The sequence below is a fragment of the Raphanus sativus genome, chromosome 6, assembly GCF_000801105.2.
Source record: "Raphanus sativus cultivar WK10039 chromosome 6, ASM80110v3, whole genome shotgun sequence".
Lineage (NCBI taxonomy): Eukaryota > Viridiplantae > Streptophyta > Magnoliopsida > Brassicales > Brassicaceae > Raphanus > Raphanus sativus.
The window spans coordinates 27,404,678-27,425,531 of record NC_079516.1 but is presented as its reverse complement, the minus strand read 5'-3'; the positions used below and the strand labels follow the sequence as shown (position 1 = coordinate 27,425,531).

Here is a 20,854-nt window from a genome sequence, read left to right as displayed (position 1 = left end):
GGACTAGGATCCTCCAATGAAATGATGGGGGTTGAAACGCTGCAAACGGTTATCTAGGCTGGAAAATGGAGTCGCACAAAAAAAAAGGCTGGTAAAATGGATCTTTTGTCTCCCAAAATAGTTATCCATTAACAAAAGCATAATAGTGTTTCTCCTATTGTACTATTACAGTTTTATCATTATTATTTTTATCATTTTTATTATCTGATAAAGGACTTCAAATAGCCACAAAACATAATTTATTCTCAAACTAGTCTATAAATAAATATTTAACTAATATAAAAATTTTAAAAAACAATTGGAAATTTTTTCTTTCTAAAATCTTTTAAAGTAAATTTGTATTAATTCTTTGTTGGTACTATGAAAACGTGAAGTAAGCAATACTAAGCAGAAACACTGATCAAAATTAATGTTGTATTAATTTTTAAAATCAGGATTACAACAGTTTGGAATAGAAACTCTAGTTGTAGCTGGATTAACTCTACAAAAGTCTTGAATAATCGATATGCCGTAGGATTTGGGTATCTCTTATATAAATGTTCATATTCGGAAAATAGGTTTAAATCTTTTTATCTCCTAAAATATTGAAGAAACACCTTTAGTATAATTTTTTTATTTTATCTCGAGGCAAGAATTGATTCGGGTTTGGAGCCTGGATTTATCCGGACAAGAATCAAAGGTCTGCATATTAAAATTATTAGGAAGATTACATAGACGATTCGACAACCGACAATACTACATGTCTTATGAAGATTTACGTCTAAGTACATCATCTGAACCGTTCTATGAAGATCCACGCTTGACCAGATTTACTTGCACGAGAAATTCTTGGGTTCATCCTTAGAGTGAACCTTTAGGTTCACCCAGCCAATAGAATTTCGTTACTTCATATTCAGTATCTTTTAAAAAAGGAACATAATATTGTCAAGTTTTATTATATTTTTTAAAAAAAAAAAAAAATAATAATAATAATAATTGCAAACAAAAACACGTTTAAAAAATATATTTTTAATACCGTCAACCAACACTAAACCCTAAATCCTAAATCCTAAACCCTTGGATAAACCCTAAACCCTTGGTAAATCCAAAACACTTGGATAAATTCTAAATCATAGAGTTTAGGATTTATCCAAGGGTTTAGGGTTTACCCAAGGGTTTAGGGTTTATTATTTAGGGTTTAGGATTTAGTATTTAGGGTTTAGGGTTTAGTGTTTTGATGATTGTCTTAAAAGTATATTTTTTAAAAAAATCAAAAAATTTAGGATTTATCCAAAAGTTTACCATGGGTTTAGGGTTTATGATTTATGGTTTAGTGTTTTGTTGACGGTATTTTAAATATAAATTTTTTTTTTGCTACTACTATTATTTTCTATTTATTTTTTATTTTAAAAACATAATAAAACTTGACAATACTTTGTTTCCTTTTTTAAAAACATACTGAATATAAAATAACGAAATTCTATTGGCTGGGTGAACCTAAAGGTTCACTCTAGGGGTGAACCCAAGTATTTCTCTACTTGCACCATGTTGAAGATTCTTTGTTCTTTCCATAATCTGCATAGTTGCATGTAATCATTCCTTCCATAATCTGCATAGTTGCCTAATAAATCGCTCTTTCTCTAGGACTTGAAACCTGGATTTGAGTTAATCTGCAATAAGTTGCATAGTCTGAGAGTCGAACCTCATACCTGGGTGTAGAAGTCCTTAGACCTTAACCATTAGGATACGATGCTTCCACAAAGGTCTGCATTTTACTCGGAAGTAGTAATAAAAAATTTCTGAATTATTTATTCAACAAAAACAATTTTTTTTGAACAAAAAATTATTTTTATTTTTATTTTAAAAGGAGATATTCTTAATTATGTATTCTTTCTGAATTTAAGTTACATGCATATTTAAAAATATATTACTGAATAATTATAATATCTTCTTAAATTTTAGGATTAGATTTATAAATGTGTATGATATCTTCATAAAATTTACAAAAGTTTCATAAATATGATTTAGAAACTCATTCATAAGAAGATATTCATGAATATATATTTCTGAATATCTTGTTGAATTTGAATTATATGTATAGTAAGTAAGATATTCTTGAATATGTATGACATATTTCTAAAATTTTTAAGTAGACCTTCATGAATTTCATACTAAAATTTTATAAAAATTATTATAGAAATTTAAAATGCATATAAATCAAATTCAGAAAGATATTATACACATCTATGAAACTCTTCACAAATATATATACACATTGCCTTTTAAAATTCTAAGTACACATTTATGAAGGCAATTCTTTAATCAAAACATTACAAATTCAGAAATATATCATATATATTTAGAAAGAATTTAATTTCTAAACTTATTTTAGGAAAAAAAAATTCAAAACCAAATTAGGAAAAAAAATTGAGAAACTTTTTTGAAAAAGAAGATATTTTCGGTTTTATTGTTTATGATTTTTTTTAAAAAAATATTTATTTATCTATATATATTAAATAATGACTAAACAAGATTTATAAATTAATGTATAACTGCCATTTATCATTTTTATAAAACTTAATTTGATCACTTTGATCTTTAAGAATACTGAAAATCAAAAACTAAATAAGATGTATTTAACAGATTTTCCTTATCATTATTCAAATTACATTTTGACCTACAAAATTAATAAGAATTCGTTACTGATTTTAAGTAGTCAAAAATTTCAAATAAGACCATGTGTTATTAGATTATTGATTTTAAAATATTTTGTCCTTGTTATTAATTTAGTGACTCTTAAATAAAAAATACCTAAAATAGCCTTAAAAGGTTTTATCACATAGTAGTCTCTATGAATCAAAATTATAAAAATATACTCCCTCTGTTTTTAAATAATACATGTTTTGAGATTTTCACACTTTTTAATAAAACATATTAAAATTTACTTATTAGTGCATAGTTTTTTGTTATTTTATATTTCCTATATTTCTAAACCAATAAAATTTCAAGAAATGCAATTAATGTTTTTGAGATTCACAATTATTCATAATTAGTTGACAAAAATTACATTGAAAATATGAAAAATACATCTTTTTGAAACAAAAAAAATTCCTAAAACATACATCTTTAAAAAACAGAGGGAGTATTTCATTAAACGGGTAAATGAAAATTATACGCCCATATAGTAGATATACAAAATAAATAAATCATTTTCAGAAAAGTTAGGAAATTTTCAAAAAAAATTAAACTCTTAAAAACAATCATTGGAAACATTTTTTTCTTAAAAAGATTATAGATACTTTCTAAATGTGTACGATATCTTCTTGAATTTGAGTTTATGGAGACTTTCCTGCAAAAAATAATATCTTCCTAAAGTTTAGAAAAATATTAATAAATATATATAATACATTTGTAAAATTTAGGAAAAATTTAATTAATATGGGTTAAAAAATACATTGTTAAATGTGTATTTAGGAAGATCTTCATGACTATATATTTAATGAACACCTTAATAAATTTTAATTATATGTATATTTAGTAAAATATTCTTAAATATGTGTGTATATATATAATTCTCTTAAAGCTCTTGAAAGGCTTTGATATCAAAATTTTATAAATTTATTATACATATTCAAAGGAATTTTCATAAATTTCTGAAAGATGTTTTATATTGAGTAATGTTTTCTTAAATATGCATATAAATTAGATTCAAGAAGATGATTAAATTTAAAAATCAATTTACAAATTTATGAAAGCATTACAAATTCAAGAAGATATTATACACGCTCAGAAAGTTATGACTAAACTTTTTCATAGAAAAACCACTTACCCAAAATAAAAATTCAAAAAATAAATTTTATAAAAGAAATTTGGAAAACAAAATCGAAACAGATAATTTTAGATTTTATTTTTTTGACTTTCATATTTATTTATTTTTATATATTTAATTTTAAATTATAAATGAAGACAAAACGTTCATTTAACCTTTAATAAAACCTATTTTTGTTACTTTAATTTTTAGAGAATATTTTTTAAACAAAAAAATAAAAAGGCTACTTATTTAGAAGATTTGAAATCTGTTGCTGTTAATCATAATATTATGATTAATAGCAACGAATTTTAGAGTTACCAGTTTGTTTCGTAGAGTCGTCATGAGTCTATGTTTTATGTTGATGACCAATATATATATATATATATTCGAAATCATTGAACTTTATTATTTTATAGATATTTGCTTGTTAAATTTTTAATAATTTTAAAAATTCAAAACCAAAGAAACCTACTATAAAATTTGAAATCATTGAATTTAAGAAAACTTTCATTAATATGGGTTTAAAAATACATTGCTAAATGCGTATTTAAAAAGATCTTCATGAATATATATTTAATGAATACCTTAATAAATTGGAATTATATGTATATTTAGTAAGATATTCTTAAACATAAATAAAATTTTCTTAAATCTATTGAAAGACTTTCATGAATAGATATCAAAATTTTATAAATATATCATACATATTTAAAAGAATTTTCATAATTTTTCTAAAGATGTTTTATATTGAGTAATGTTTTCTTAAATATGCATATAAATTAAATTCAAGAAGATGATTATATTTAAAAATCAATTAAAAATTTAAGAAAGCATTACAAATTCAAGAAGATATCATACACGTTCAGAAAGTTATTACTAAACTTTTTAAAAGAAAAACCACTTACTCAAAATCAAAATTCAAAAAATAAAATTTTCAAGAGAAATTTGGAAGGAAAAAAAATCGAAACAAATGATTTCCATTTTATTATTTTAGACTTTTCATATTTATTTATTTTATTTATTTAATAGACAATTTATGATTAAATTATAAATGAAGATTAAATTTCATTTATCCTTTTAATAAAACCTATTTTGTTACTTTAGTTTTTGGAGAATACTTTAAAAACAAAAACTATAAAAAAGCTACTTAGTTAGACGATTTGATATCCGTTGCTATTAATAATAATATTATGTATATACATAATATTATTATTAATAGCAACAAATTTCAGAGTTACTAGTTTGGTTCGCAATATATATATATATATATAATTCTTTGTTAAAAATTATAAAAAACCGAAGAAACCTACTATATTGCTTGTATTAAATTTGAAAGCATATATATATATATATATGTTTTATTATATTTTAAAGAATTCTTTGTTAAAAGTTATAAACAACTGAAGAAACCTACTATATTACGTGTTAAATTTGAAAGCATTTAATTTTACAGATATTTGGAAGTCTTATAATATTATTTAAAATAAAATTAGATACTTTTGAGAACAGCAAAGGAGATTCTTAAAATAGGCATGGGAATTTAGATATTCGGGTTAGATTCAAGTTGGATCTGTTCGGATCTGGATATTCGAATAAATGAGTTCTATACGTAATAGGTACTTAGTAAATATTGGTTTGGATTTCGGGTCGGTTCTATTACGTCAATCATATATATACAAAATTAAATAGTTTGCATGTAAATCAAAGTGGTTCAGTGATTACATACTCGCTCATTAGCCTATCCAATCCGAATTCAAGTTTCTCTCAAATATTAATTTTATAAAAAAAATAATACTAAAATGCTATATATATTTATAATATAAAAGAATACGTAAAAGTCGAAGTGGTGTACTGGTAACATTGCTTTTTTGTCTATCCAATCTGAGGTCGAGGAGAATTGGTGGTACATTTTCTAATATTCTGAATTCCTCCGGATTACAAATTTTATGTTATGTCTACTTTAAATAAAGAGAAAATAAAATATGATTATATAAATTTTTCAAATTGCAGGTAGTTTTCTTTTAAAAGAAAAGAAAAACATATATTTGAACAAAACACATTTCTATCATAATATTTCTATTTAGGAAAAATATAGAGATAGATTTTGATGTAGATTAGAGATGCTAAGTTGCATTTTCTTATTAGTCTGCTTCATCAAAATTTCAAAGCTCATAAACACCCAGGTAAGATAGGCAATGTTGCCATATAATACACACCAAGAGATGCTAAGTTGCATTTTCTTGGTGTGTACCCGTTCTAGGTTCGATTTTCCCTAGAAACTAAATTATCATCACTTGACCAGTCTGGACTTGGACTTTCATCCAAATGGTTTACATGGTGGATCGTAACAGATGATGGGTTCTCTCCCTAGCATTAGTCGGAAAGTATTCCAAACTCGGGTTAGGCAATGTGGTAGCCAGTCTACTCTGTAACACTAAGTGAATTCTTCCCGGGGCCGACCGGATCAGCCAATAGGGTTTATCAAAAAAAAGAACGTATGCAAAAAGCACAATAATTGCTCTTTCAAAAATAATCATCAATGACCAGCAACACAACCAACTTTGTTTACTTGTTTATACATGAGGTTAATGTAATAATAATACTCATAATCTAAGGATGGTGACACACTTCCAATATGGTTTCCAAAACTTTTGCACGAGAACAATCTCTCCTGCTGTTCTCCAATAATCTCCCAACCGATGATACATGACATTCTACAATCTGCACAGAAAAGCAAACATATTCTCATGTAAGTAATCCAAAAAAGAGCAGCCTGTGCATAAGGTTTTAAGGTGTTTGGTTTCGTTACGTGAAAAAATACTTAAATTATCTACTCTTTCAAAGAAAACTAAAAGCGCACAAACACTAATTTTGGCTCCTAACTCCAAAGGAGACATCAATATTGCTTTTCGACCAAACTTTGGATAAGACTGAGAACTTGCTAACATCCAACAAGTCTACTTATTTCACACCACCTAACTGCAAAAGTTGTAGCCTCTTAACAACAGTTTCGATCCTCATCAAATCCAAAGCAACAAATTTTCCAGAAAAGGAAACAAACATTCAGATTTCAAAAGTTTCCACTTGGAGAAGGATTCGGATAGACACACAGATTTGTCATTTGAGTATTTAAAACCTAAAGAAAGAAAATAGCTTCATCTTCTTCCAACTCAAACACAACAACAAACGGCTAAAACAAGTACTAAGCTCAATCAAAATCTAACTCTCAACCATTCATTCAATCAAAGCTTCGCACTTTAACACACAGTTTCAAAAACCCATTCCCGTCTAGGCAGAAAGTATTGAATCCGAAATCAAATTTGGGAGATTGACCTCAGGCGACGGCGACGGCTTGACGACTTTTAGGTTCGTTAATCTTCTTGGTATCGTTCTGAAAGTCCTCCATGTTGTAGATGACGGTGATATAGAGGGAGCAGCTTGGGCAATTGGCGATCTCCTCGCCGAGACGTAGATCCTCCTTCGTGATCTGGAACAAATCGCCACAAGGGCAGGGGTACGTGTACGCTTGAATCTCTTCGTTCCACTCCATATCCTCTATCTCTACATCATCGTACGACATCGCTTTACCCTCGCCGGTAGAAATTTAGGGCACACTGTGGATGTGAGCTCCGCCGCTACGTTAAATGTGATGATATATTCGAAGTTGTGAAGACCGTGAGTTATATATATTTTAATAATTGTTTTATTTAGTCCATGAACTTTATGAATTATCACCGAATAACCCCATCTTATATATTAAAATAGAAATCACAACTCATTTCATGTGTAATTTTTTTATTAAATATATTTTTATTATTATTTTACAATATCCTAATCATAAATTTTGTTCATGTGTATATTACATAAGTTGCCATTAAATTTTAAATTATTCCTAGAATCTAGGTAATGCTAACTTATTTCCTATTAATATTCTGTAACTAATTAATTTTATATTATATCTAAATATTTTCATTAATTTCGAAATTTGAAATAATATTATACATTAATATATTAATTTATTGTTTATAAAATGAAAAATTAAAATTATATCATATTTTTATCTAATTTAAAATCATAATCATGTTAGGAAAATTATATAATACATATCTAAACATTAACATATCTTAGAAATTTTTATATATAATAATATATTATCTAAAACGTATATGCATAAAAATATTGGTAAAATATTTTTAGAAACAAATTAAAAAATTGGTTTTATTAGCAAATGCAAATTCAGTAGAACAAATAAATTCTAAAAGCAATATATATGTGATGATTTGAAATAATTAATTAATTTACAGTATAAAAAATGTAAAATTATTATATAAAAAAGATATACACATTTAAATATATAAGCAACCTTAAAATATATAGTAATTATATAAATCAAATACCCGCACGGTTGTGCGGGTCCAGATCTAGTTACTTGTTAAATTATAAGGTTGTCTTTGGTATACTACTCTTAACTAGGTAATAACCCCTGCATAGCGCATAATGAGATTATTAATTTCATTATTTCTTAAAATAAAAAGATATTATGTCTATTTAATTTGGATATCGTTTCGGTTTTTAAGTTAGTGGAACCTCTCCATGATGGCGTACAACAACGTCATTGTTACTTCTGGGCTATTAACATGAACACCAATTTGTCCACCTGCTGCAAGACATGTTTTCACAACTCCAGTCATCATAGAGATTGTCATCAACACCATGTGAAAGTGTCAGTGAATAGAGCAATTAGAAATGTAACTATGAGTAAGATAGTTTTTAAAATGAGACATCAAACCTAGACAACAAAGTTAAGAGGGGGAACTTGGTTACGATTTACGATCAAATATGCGAGCTATGGTGAAAACTGATGCTTTGATGTGAATTTTTAATGTGAAAGCATAATGGTCTTCCCCACAATATCTATGAACACATGACTCACACAAAGCTGATGTATAGAGCCTAACCCTTTCAAGTAACTGTCGGCAGTAGTACTCTCACTTTCAAAATAAAAATGAGATCCTAAGATAGCTTTAAGGAGACCTGTTAATAAGTGATTGTTGGTATACATATATTTTAATGTCCACAAAATCAAATACATGAAACTTTGTTAGGCTCTATACATCAGCTTTGTGTGACTCATATCATTTAACGGCAATAGAAATTTTCTTAAAGAGTTCACCAACATTAAAATGATAAGTGGGTAAGACCTGTGAATGAGTATGTTTGCTATAATACGTTGACTGTTCTGTGTTTCTTCATTCTAAACAGTAGTGATATCCATAACTTTTCCAACAACATCTATAAAACGTTAATAGCTTAGGAAGTCAAACGGAGATCCTGAAATGTTCGAGTAAAAGGGTTTGAAACTGGTATGGAACACACCTGCAACCAAAGATTATTAAGTCGGTGGACATTGATAAACCCTCGAATCATGATTAACTGTGAAAAAAGAATAAAACAGTAAGGTGTTTTCACAGGTGAAGAAGTATTTCAACAAAAAAAAATTATAATATACAAACCTTTCCATTGACAAAAACCATATCAACACCCGTGAGTTCTTCTCATTGCTTAAAATTCGGAGCTTCCCAGAAATGAAGATGAATACAGTTGCTGATTCGCCATTTCATGAGTAAAATGTGAGAATGTTTGGGTTTCAATGATCTTGTGCAAACGAAAAGATGATATTAACCGGAACGTACAGTCTATATAGGACCCATAAGAGAGCATGAAGAGAAATTAAAGAGACTTTGATGAGCATGTATTGGACATCGTGGATTGAAATGCATAAATGCATAGAGACATCAATGGGAAGATGAAGTGGAACAGAGAAGCTTCTGCAGAAAGGAGGGAATCAGCGCATTTGACGTGGTCGAGAATCAAATTAGGTTAGTTCTGTTTGGGCCGTTAAATATTTACACAAAACCCATTCACTACTCTTGAGTTATAATAACAAAACACACAGCTGAAAACTTTTAAAAATATATGCTGACATGGCATGATTTGCCCCTATTTCCTTGCTGACTTTGACACAAGAAAAGAGAAAAAAAATACAACTTTATATATATATATGATAACGGCCCAAAGGACAGTGACTTGAGCGAAACCCAGTACATTTTTAGATGAGACTGAACCTAGAAATGAAAACTAGTGATACTAAATAGACGTAGTCAGCAAAAACATTGGGATGATCGAAATAGTTGGATGAAGGTGGTGATTTTGATGGTGGAGATTGCTAGTTTCCAATCCAGATTTGGAATTTTGAAGAACAGAGCCCCTGGTTTGAGTTTCGGAGACTAGAGATTTTGTTTTTAATCAGAGATGTTGCAGACGCCGTGATCGAGCTTGTGGAGCGGTAATGTTGTATGTGGTGTCTGTTGTTTCATTCAGTCCAAGAGAATTAAATAGCTGACTGCAAACTAGTACTCCAAGAAGTCTTTCAGGTTTTTGACAGGATCGATGTTGCATGTAGTGAATAAGTTGGGACCAAATGTTGATTGGAGAGCAGTGAGATTTCCGAGTCAGAGCTTCCCAAATTGAGGAGGAGAAGGAGTATTCGAAGAACAAGTGATATCTAGACTTATCCTCCGAGTTGCAGAGAAGACAAACAGAGACACTTGAGAGATTCTATCTTAGTAGGACAATGATTGAGGACCACCAACCAAGTGAGAAAAATATGCTTAGGTATTCTTTGAGGGTTCTAGACGACCTTGCTCTAAGGGACATTAGGTTGATGACACTTAATCAGCTTGTATAGACCTCGCCTGTAGAGAAAGCAGAGACTGGTTTTCCATTAAGAGACCACCAGAAGGTATCGTCAATTGAAGAGAGGGATATAGTTGTTAGGAAAGCATGAATGGCAAGTTGAGAATCGGATCGAGGAGCAGGAATAAGTCAAACTCCATTGCAGTTAATATCAGAGAGCATAGCGGTGGGTCGGATTCCTAGAGGAAAGGAGGAGGAAAGACTCTGGAAGTTTCTAATATTCTCAAAGCTACTCCAGTTGTCTGACCAAAATTTTGTCGAGCGCCTGTATCCAATAGACCTTAATCCAATTGTAAGCAAACACTCTTACTCTGAGAAGCTTTTTGATTGAGAAAGAGTGTGATTGTTTTTCTTTGATAGTCCAGAGATTGTTTATGCAGCTGTTGAGCACTATATTTTGTATTGAGAAAATGATAATATCCATAAAAACAAATCATCAAATAATGTAATAGTTTTACCTTCACTTTTGATTTTATGACAATACTTTACAGAATATCAGGTATTTTATGCAACATATATTGTGTAAAAAATGTCAATTTTATAGTGATCTGATTTTCAGTGTATTTATTAAGTTTTATTTTGGAAAAATTATCTAAACAAAGAATAAAAAAATCGAAAATTATATATACAAATATAAGAATTTGTAAATTATTATACACAATCATAAATATATATGTTTTGCCTCAATGGATTTTTTTTTGTAATTTAGTTTTATTCGTGTTCAATTTACAGTGTTTACCACAATAAGCAAAGAGAAATTATGATCAATATACACGATGAATGAGGTAATTAGGTAAGTGGTTAAATTAATTCATATTTAGGTGAATGGTTGAGACATGTGTGTGTAATCTCGGTTTTCTCCTTCACGTGTGTACAAAATAAAAAATAGAAGCGCGTTATATGTCAGAGAGATGCAGGAATTTTACGGGGCAGAGAGCTGCAGGCTCGGCTTGTCTGCTCACGTCATGCATCATGATATCTAAAACTATAGGAAGTATCCGGCTAAACATTAATGGCAATGAGACATCAACTCTTTGCAGTTTTATACATTTTTACAGAAATCTAATTTCCTAAAGAAGATATTCTGCTATATATAGATGCATCCGGCGTGACATATGAGGCAAGAGTTCTATCAGTTCTATCCGGTTCGTTCTACAAATCACAGATAAACCTTTCCCATAGCTTTTGATCTATTAGGGCTACAAAAGGTGACACAAAAAGTGGGACCACATTTATGTGTCTTCTTCTTCGTTTCTGATTGCTTATAAATCGTTAGGATCTTGTTGTCTTTATCTATAAATGGATCATATGTCATTGATAATTAATATGTTTTTTTCTGTTTTGGCTTATTTGTTAACTAACTTCATTCTTATAATTGATTTATAGATGAACTCTAGACATGTTCTCCGTGTCATTCACGGAGTCTGGAAACTTCATGAAAACGGAGAATGGTCCTTTGAAAGAAAGCCAAATGATCTTGGGTTTCCAGCAATCATACGATGGTCTGAGAACTTCGAATTCCTTGAGAAAATAGTTCGAAGCCTCTACAACCTGACCGTCGAAACACCACTTACGATGACTTATAGGCTTCCGGAATGGATGCTTATTCCCGACGGCAACAAAACTCCCTCAATAAATATCCTTGCAAATCCTGATGTAGAAGTGATGATTGGTGTGAGAGCTTGGTTCCCGGAGTTGACGCTTTGTGTTACTTTCGGTTCTGAAGATGTTGCACGTTATCAGTTCTACTGTCGAACTGACTTTAATATCGGTTCCTCAGCTTATGTATTCGGAGACAAAAATGGAGATCCCTCTTTTGAAGGTAATCCTCGATTTATTAGCTGTCTATTTCGTTTCTTTTAAACCATGTGTGGATATACGTTTTGTATGCAATAGAATATAGTTTACTAAATCAGCAGATTATAATTTAAAAAAAATGAGCCTAATTAGTTACATTAACGGGATTAATAAATATTATATTTGTTGCAATTTTTCATAGGCTTTTTGGGAGAGACAGTAACCGCAAGCCAAGGTGTGTTAGAAGCGTATTTCAACGATCAAGAAATGATGATTATTCACAGGGTTCATCTTGAAATGGAAAGAGCTAAACTTGATTTAGAAAATCAACGCACTTAAGAACTTGTCCACGACAAAGAAATAATAATGATACACGACGATTCTGACTCAGATGGTGATGGAATAGAAGCCTTCAGATCCAACAAACTCTCCATATCTGTTTTCAACCCACGTAAGAGTAAACTAATATATTTATTTTCAACAATCACTTAAATAAAAGAGACTTTAAACTAACATACTTATGATATTTGTGTATTATCAGATATAGAAACTGGTTTGTCATCTAATGAAGTCAATATTCTTGACCAGACAAACAGTTAATTCGTTTCCTTAGTTTCATTCGTATATAAAATTAGAATATTCAGTAGGTGGTTTACGTAATGTATATTATTAAAATTATACACCAATTACTTACGTAGACATAAAATTTTCGGACAAAGTTTGATTATATTTTAACTTACATGTGTAGGAGGTGTGGCGTTCGAATATGAACAATTTCCTCAACCCAACATATCCAACAGTAAGTTTGGCTATATATTTTGATTAGCCGGATTATATAATAATTACCGGATAATAATGGCAATATGTTTTTGCTTTGGAATAGATTCACCAGAGGACTACTATGTGGGATTGCCTTTCGAATTTACAAACGAAGAAAATTATGCCGCAGTTCCGCAAATGTCTCCTGTAATGGATGATGGTATTGAATTTTGGGAAGGGGTGATAAGAGCTAAAGATGATAATGATGTTAAGGCAGAAGAAAAGGCTGATGAAATGAACCTCGATCTCGATATCACAATGTCTCAAACTTTTTCCCAGCTACAATTAACTGCCAACACATGCGTTCACGATGCAGCTTCTTCCACAGACACAACTCCTATTCTTGATGAAGTCAACAATGACATTGGAAAATTTCTGTGGTTGCTTCGGAAGATCGTACGCCCGTGTATGAAAACCCCGTCCTTTCAGAAGGTCCGAGTCATTGTTATAGCAATAAATTGAAATAATTAATAGTATTATATTCATGGTTTATTGTTTATGTTATAAGTACCATTGCCGATGACGTTTTGATCTCCATAGCCGATAAAATGCCTCAGAGTTCTGGAAGTGTTGAGCTCATACCCGCTCCTAATAATTCGTCAACGGTTTCAGCCACGGTTGGGATTATTACAAACACTGTGTTTGCGTGTGACAATCTCGTGATCAATCTAGATGACACTTCTTTCGATGAATCCATGGACTTTGGTGGGTTTTAGGTTACATATGCTATGCTTCTAAGCTTTAATAGTTATTTGAAGGAGTCAATCGGTTGTTTGGACTTAAGTAATCTTATTTTGGTGACCAGTATGATTTTGTTGTTTTGTAAAAGGGATTTATATATAGATCTATGGTAATGTGTAAACCCCAAATGATATGTTTAATACTTTTTGTTGATGTGAAATATTATCGGATATGTTTTATAAAATTATCAATGAAAAATATCATATAATATACATTTCAGTGTTGCTTGATTTCATCCTTATTAACTCAACTCGACAATGTAATGTAGGAAATACAACAAACCAACACAACAAACTCTTCATTGGAATGGCATTTACAAACCGTAATGAATTTAAAATGCATATGGCATTATATGCTATTTCCAAGAAGTTCCGTTTCCGCAACATCAGGTCTGCACCCAACGGAATGGTGTTACGTCGCTTTAGTCCTAGCTGTCATTGGAGGGTGTATGCTACAAAGTTGAAAGACTCAGACATTTACGAGATAAGAAAACTTGATTCTGAACACACTTGTTCTGTTGACGATCGCTCTGGTTACCAAAGCCTAGCTACACACCATGTTGTTGGGGAGATGATGAAAGCTCGTTTCAACGGTACCGGTGGTGGTCCAAGGCCTGGAGAGATTCGTCAAGTGATGCAAGGCGACCACGATGTTCGTATATCTTATTGGAAGGCTTGGCGCTCAAGAGAAATAGCCTTGGAATATGCCAAAGGAAACTCACGTTGTTCTTATAATCTTCTTCCAGATTACCTCCGCAAACTAATTGAAGCAAACCCTGGTACTCTAGCTGAGATTGAGACCGAATACAACGACAACATAGGAAACATATTTAAATATATGTTTCTAGCTATGGGATCTTATATAGAGGGATTCAAGTACATGCGAAAGGTTGTAGTTGTAGACGGAACACATCTAAGAGGAAAGTATGAGGGATGCCTTTTGACTGCTTCAGCCCAAGACGGAAATTACCAAGTTTTCTCTTTAGGCGTTGCCATCGTCGATGGAGAAAATGATAAATTGTGGGAATGGTTCTTCAAAAAACTTCAAACATTCATCCCAAATACAAACGACATAGTGTTTGTGTCTGATAGGCATTCATCAATATACTGCGGTTTGGCTAAGGTAACAATCACATATATATTCATCTATAGATTGCCAGTTTATCCGGTTATTTATATAAATGTCGGATAACAAAGATTGTTTCTGGATTTAAACTAGTTGTGCGGTTGTTTTTTCAGGTGTATCCAGAAGCTAGGCACTGTGCTTGCATCCTGCATCTGAAAAGGAATATCAGGACTTATTAGAAAAATAAGAATATGGGATATTTGGTTGCCAAAGCTGGAAGATCATATAGGTTTTCTGACTTCTACCATATTTTCAATGAGATAAAACATGTTAATGCCTCTTGTGCAGATTATCTTATTGGAATTAGGTTTGAGCATTGGGCACGTTCCCATTTCCCTGGGTGCCGTTAAAACATTATGACCAGCAATGTTGCCAAATCATGGAATGCAGTACTCCGTGAGGCTAGGGAATACCCTATATTAGCCCTTGTTGACTATATAAGAGGAAAGCTCAAGCCATGGTTTTCTGCTAGAGGCGCGGCAATATCAGCAAGTTTAGACAACTTCACACCAAGAGTGATGGAGCTTCTTGCTACTAATTTTGAGTCCTCGGCAGGTTACGAAGTGAAGAAAATTAAACATTTGGAGTATGAAGTACGTAACAAGGAGGGGTTCTCTTTTCATGTTGACATTTCCAAGAGATTTTGTAGTTGTTTTGAGTTTCAAACCCTGGAAATTCCTTGTCAACATGCAATAGCAGCTGCAATCATGGACAAAATTAAAGTTGATTCATTGGTGGCATTTGAGTACACTAAGAATGCAATCGTTTCTGCATACTCGGGTAGCGTTGCTCCGGTTACCGATACTGATAATATCATAGAACTTACTACTCAACTTTCACACTTGGATATGTTTCCACCGTGCACTAGGCGTCCACCTGGACGTCCACGAAAGAAACGGTTTCTATCTCGCGGAGAAGTTTGTGTAAGTAAATTTCATATTTTACTATAGTCACTTAGAGTAATATTAATTTAGGTTTGCTAAACCAATCCGGAAAACTAAAACATTTTGATTATCTTTCCTATAGATGAAGACACCAAGAAGACGCACAGTATGTAGTCGTTGCAAAGGTTGTGGCCACAATCGTGCGACATTCAAAACTCCAATCGCTTAAGATGTTTTACTTAGTAAGAAAGGGATATTCATGGTGATGAAGATGTACGGAAAGAAGGTGGATAATGAATTTCGTTTGTTGATACAAATGAACTAATATCTGTTTAATATTATTATCTTTCTAAGTATTGGGCGTGAGAGCTGAGATATAAGTTGTAACACAGTTGTTAAATAAATAAACGAAATCCCTTTCTATATAAACTCTGATTACATTGTTCGATATCCGGGAAAATAAACGTTTATCCAGCTCAGACCAATAACAAAATGATTAATGGGCTGGATTTTGAGTTGGACTTCTCGATCTTCCTTAAAGGGCTATATTTTGAATTGGGCCTCTCAATCTTCATTGTGGATATTTTCGGTTATCTCGTGTTGTATTATGGATTAAACTAGTATCAAACCGAATGAAATGCTATAATTGAAAACGGTTTGAAGTTAGAGATATGTAATCAAAATTGTGTATATACCCATTTTATATTATTTTCTATTTAAAAAAATAATATCCTATACATGCAATTAATAATTGATTAGACCTAATCAATTCCCATTAATAGTATATTAGACCTTATCATCTTAGATTAATAATCAGCATCACCAATTGAATACATACTCTGCATAACCGATATCCTTAACTATTGTTCGCAACAATTGACGTAATTAGTATAGTTTGCATGACCAACTATATACATCTTTTGAATCATACTACTCGAGTGTAAGTTGTATCAATGTCAGGCGCGTGTAGAACAACTAGCATGGTCTTCTTTTTTCTTGGCGTGTAGTAGAAAATTTTGTGTCATAAGTGTCAGGTATCGAATATCATCATCATATCTACGCTAGAGTAGGCTGCTAAAGTTTTTATTTTATTTGCAGATATGGATATTTTTTGATCTTATCTACATTATTGATACTTTTCTTGCCTATATATTTCACAATAATCCAATCATTTTTCTCACATCTTAAAAGGCAAAGAACATGAAGGCGACCAAATAATAAGGTATATATACCACATCTTATGATCTCTATTTTTTACTCCAGTGACTAAGTTATCATTTTGTTTTCAGATGACGACAGCTCTACGAGTACGTTTGTTTCACGGTGCATGGCAGCATAACGACGATGGCTACTTGATTTTCCAGAGAAAGCCTAGAGATCTCGGGTATAGTGTTTTAATCAAACCAACAGAGACTTTCGAGGGTTTGGAAACTATCATCCGAGATCGTTATAACCTGAAGGTCGAGACACCTTTGGCGATGGCTTACCACCCGCCAGAATGGATGCTGGAACCAGACGGGACTCGAAGACCACCGATTGCAATTACTACGAAATCGGAAGTAGAAGCAATGATGCATCTCCGAACTTGGTTTCCAGAACTCAAGCTATGCATTTCATCAGGTTACGAAGACGTTGCCCATTTCCAATTCCTCAGCAAAACAACTTTCACCATAGGAGGGGCTACGTTTGTTTTCAATGGTTAGAATTCTAATTAACAAAATAATATATCTAAGTCTTCTTGATAAATAATAATTTCACTGAATCACTTGTTCCTTAGGTTATAATGATGGTGAACTCGTTGCAAGCAAGAAAATTCTCGAGGAGATATTCAACGAGGAGGAAATGGTTGGAATCTACAGGGCACATCTTGAAATTCAGAAAGCTAAACAAGACATCAATGACAAGGCTGGTGTGTCAGGTGTTTCGTCTAGCAAGAACAATAATGAAATTTAGACACTTTTTTGATGAAATATGTTTAATGTGTTAATGCTAATTTATACGGTATTTGTTCTATTTTTTAGGAGCTGGATCTGCTTCGTCTGGTGCGGAAGAATGAAACACTCGGTGGTTATGTTGGTCATCAAGGTACCCAAGAATAAAAGAGTCCATGTTGTCGCTTAAATCTTAAGAACTACTGTTCAAAGGTAGTGTTTTCCTCAATCCAAGGATCATCTATGTTTTATCTAGTTTTATGTTTGTTGTATTTTTATGGTTTTGTGTCTCTATGTCCTTAATGTCCAAAAAACTATCTACTGCCTGTGTAATATAATCGTTTGTTCTTGTTCTATTATTATGAAAGCAAGTAAGGGTTAATCAACTAGCATGTAGCTATGAAACACATGGAGTCGATTGTTAGGAGGTAGAAAGAAACATAAACATTTAGAGTTACACTGAGTAAAGATTTGGAAATTTACTTCAAGATATATGATTATCTTGGTTATAGCTGGATAGTCCTTTTGATTAAATAAGATGCATATTTGATAATCTCTTTATCACATAATCTATTAAATGGTGGACTAGTCGATGCGAAAAAAGTAAATTTATATTGAATTTCTGAGAAAGTTATTCATATCGGTTACTAACATGGTAAACCTATTAGTGTAACAACAAGAATAATTGAGAAGTTTGTGTCATTCGGTTAACAAAAATGAACACAAAATATTGGCCTATTAGCAAAAACTATTAAACAAACAATTGGGTTAAACTAACTCTTACGTATAGCCAAGTAAACATCAAATTTTATTAACAAAGCTGTGTGTTATGATTCTATAATACAATCTTTATCTACTAATTCATATTTCACCACCAGTAATTACCTCTATATTTATTACACGAATGACCAATTATGTTGCCTCTAATGAGATATTGTTCATAATGAAAATATATCCGGTTAATATCAGTTTTATCGGAAATTTTGAATCACCGCCAGCTTAGAAGCTTAAAAATCAAACTTGTTCTCTTTTAAATTCGGATTCAGTGGTTCATACCTATAATTTCGTATATAGTTATTCCAAAATCATAAATAAGGATGCGTACATGACATACTAATATCAATATTTATACTCTACGAACAAAATATAACCGGTTCTCAAACACCACATTCAACTGAATTCATTCTTAAAATACAGAGTCAAATTTAACAAATTAGACAAATCCAAATCATAAACAATAAACTAAAGTTTCATGTGATATTCGTAGAGCAGAACAACGACCCTTTGCGCTTCAGAAGCTAAGATGTGTGGTGCTATACAACGGCATGTATCGATCTCAGAAAGAGAATGTCTTTGCATTAGCAGAACCGACATTAATGAAGTATCTGCTAAAATGATGTTCTGCGGAATGGTTTTTGGTCTTTCAACACCAATCGGTTTCAGTTGAGAATTTGAAATTCGCAGACCAGCTTGCCTCATCAGGTAAGGAAACATCTCAGATATTGGTTTGAGTTCAGAACTCATGGAAGCGTCACTCCTTAGCGAGCTGTTGCAATCCAAAACTGTAATGATCCAAGAGGAAGTATCCACACACAAGCCCACCGAGTGTTTCTTCCAGATTAAACGGGAAGTAGAAACGATATTCATCTGGATGATGGTCCGTCATCTCACCAAAAACTTCTACCAGACCCTTCTTAAACATATGTGTTTCCTTGTATGGTATTTTGGAGAATTTGGAGTAGTTACTAGACATTGAAGCAACGAACTTGGTATAAAAAAATACCGATCTTTTGCCTTGTACTGAACGAGACTGTTTACCATAGGACAAGGTAAGATGCTTCATGAGTACATCCATCACCTACAAAGAAGTATATTAATCAGTGGAGCAATCTGATTAATTATAAATGAAGAAACTTCTACTACCTTTGAAGAGTACGGCCTGGCCCTTGCGACAATGTCCATTATGTCTTTGTTTGAAACTTGACACCCTCCAAGATTGATAACACTAGAAAGGAAAAAAAATATCACTAGACACAAATCAATCTCAATATATCTGGATATACACAAGATAGCCGGATAACTTACAACTGTGATTTAAGCTTCTGTGCAAGTTTAGTATACTTCTGTGTATATTCCCAAGAATCAGCTTTCCCATAGACAACCATTTGGGCATCCCTTGCTCTATTTAATATATCTGGACTACACTGGAAAACATCGACGAGACCATGTGTAACTGTTTTTGGTCTTTTGCTTCTCTTGCATTCTTGTAGATCTAAATCACTATCTTTTACTACTGCGATTTGTTCAGCAGTGAACCCGGTAACCAGGTCATCATGGTTATCTTCCTGAGACAAACCAAGGGAGAACGACGGAATCTCAGAAACAGGGAACAATTCCATCTCAAACATCTAAAACAATAAGTCCTAATGTTATAACTTTTAGGAACCGCCAAAATAAGAAAACTTTAAAAACACATTGGATTTACATTTTGTACCTTCTCTAATGAAGCAGAAGGAAGCAAATATGAATTAAGTAAGGGGTTTAGTCGCAAACTCTTTCGACGCTGTGGGAGCTTAACCTGATTGTCATTTGCTACCGTTTCTGGCTGTTTAGCAGGTCTACCGTTTATGTAATCCTGTTTTCTTCCTGTGTCAAACCAAGCGAGAACGATGGACTCTCAAAAAATTGGAACGGTTCCTTCAGGGACATCTAAACAATATTATATCTTAATGTCAAGAAAAAACATATCGCTTAGAACAAAGAACAGTTAACAACAAAGAAAGGAAGAAATTAACCTCTTCTCTTCCGGGTTGGTTACATTGAGTAGATACCTGAAAATAGTCAAGTATATTAATATCCAAAGTTAGAATTCCAAAACCGAATTGTAACATTTACTAACATTAAGTGGAGCCGGCACTTTATCCGTGTTTGAAGCTTGATGATCATCCATTTGATTTTCCATAGATGTTACATTGGGAGGAGGAGTTAAACCAGATATATCAGACGACAAA

The 20,854-nt window shown here is 31.8% G+C and overlaps 3 protein-coding genes across 3 annotated transcripts; 2 read left to right on the top strand and 1 right to left on the bottom strand.

The window, feature by feature from the left end:
- Positions 1 to 6,294: 6,294 nt before the first annotated feature.
- On the bottom strand, positions 6,295 to 7,454 carry LOC108812517 (diphthamide biosynthesis protein 3). Its single transcript, XM_018584798.2, has 2 exons — positions 7,124 to 7,454; positions 6,295 to 6,511 (listed from the first exon to the last, which is right to left on the bottom strand). Exon 1 carries the CDS (start codon positions 7,368 to 7,370, stop codon positions 7,125 to 7,127), a length of 246 nt encoding a protein of 81 aa, XP_018440300.1. The 5' UTR covers positions 7,371 to 7,454; the 3' UTR covers positions 6,295 to 6,511; position 7,124.
- Positions 7,455 to 14,245: 6,791 nt separating this feature from the next.
- Positions 14,246 to 16,141, top strand: LOC130495689 (uncharacterized). Its single transcript, XM_056987155.1, has 5 exons — positions 14,246 to 15,025; positions 15,142 to 15,163; positions 15,317 to 15,373; positions 15,419 to 15,951; positions 16,055 to 16,141. The coding sequence occupies exons 1-5, from the start codon at positions 14,246 to 14,248 to the stop codon at positions 16,139 to 16,141; spliced, it is 1,479 nt and encodes a 492-aa protein (XP_056843135.1).
- A 1,279-nt stretch (positions 16,142 to 17,420) lies between these two features.
- Positions 17,421 to 18,046, top strand: LOC130496743 (uncharacterized). Its single transcript, XM_056989122.1, has 3 exons — positions 17,421 to 17,610; positions 17,690 to 17,830; positions 17,934 to 18,046. The coding sequence occupies exons 1-3, from the start codon at positions 17,481 to 17,483 to the stop codon at positions 17,966 to 17,968; spliced, it is 306 nt and encodes a 101-aa protein (XP_056845102.1). The 5' UTR covers positions 17,421 to 17,480; the 3' UTR covers positions 17,969 to 18,046.
- The last annotated feature ends 2,808 nt before the right edge of the window (positions 18,047 to 20,854 follow it).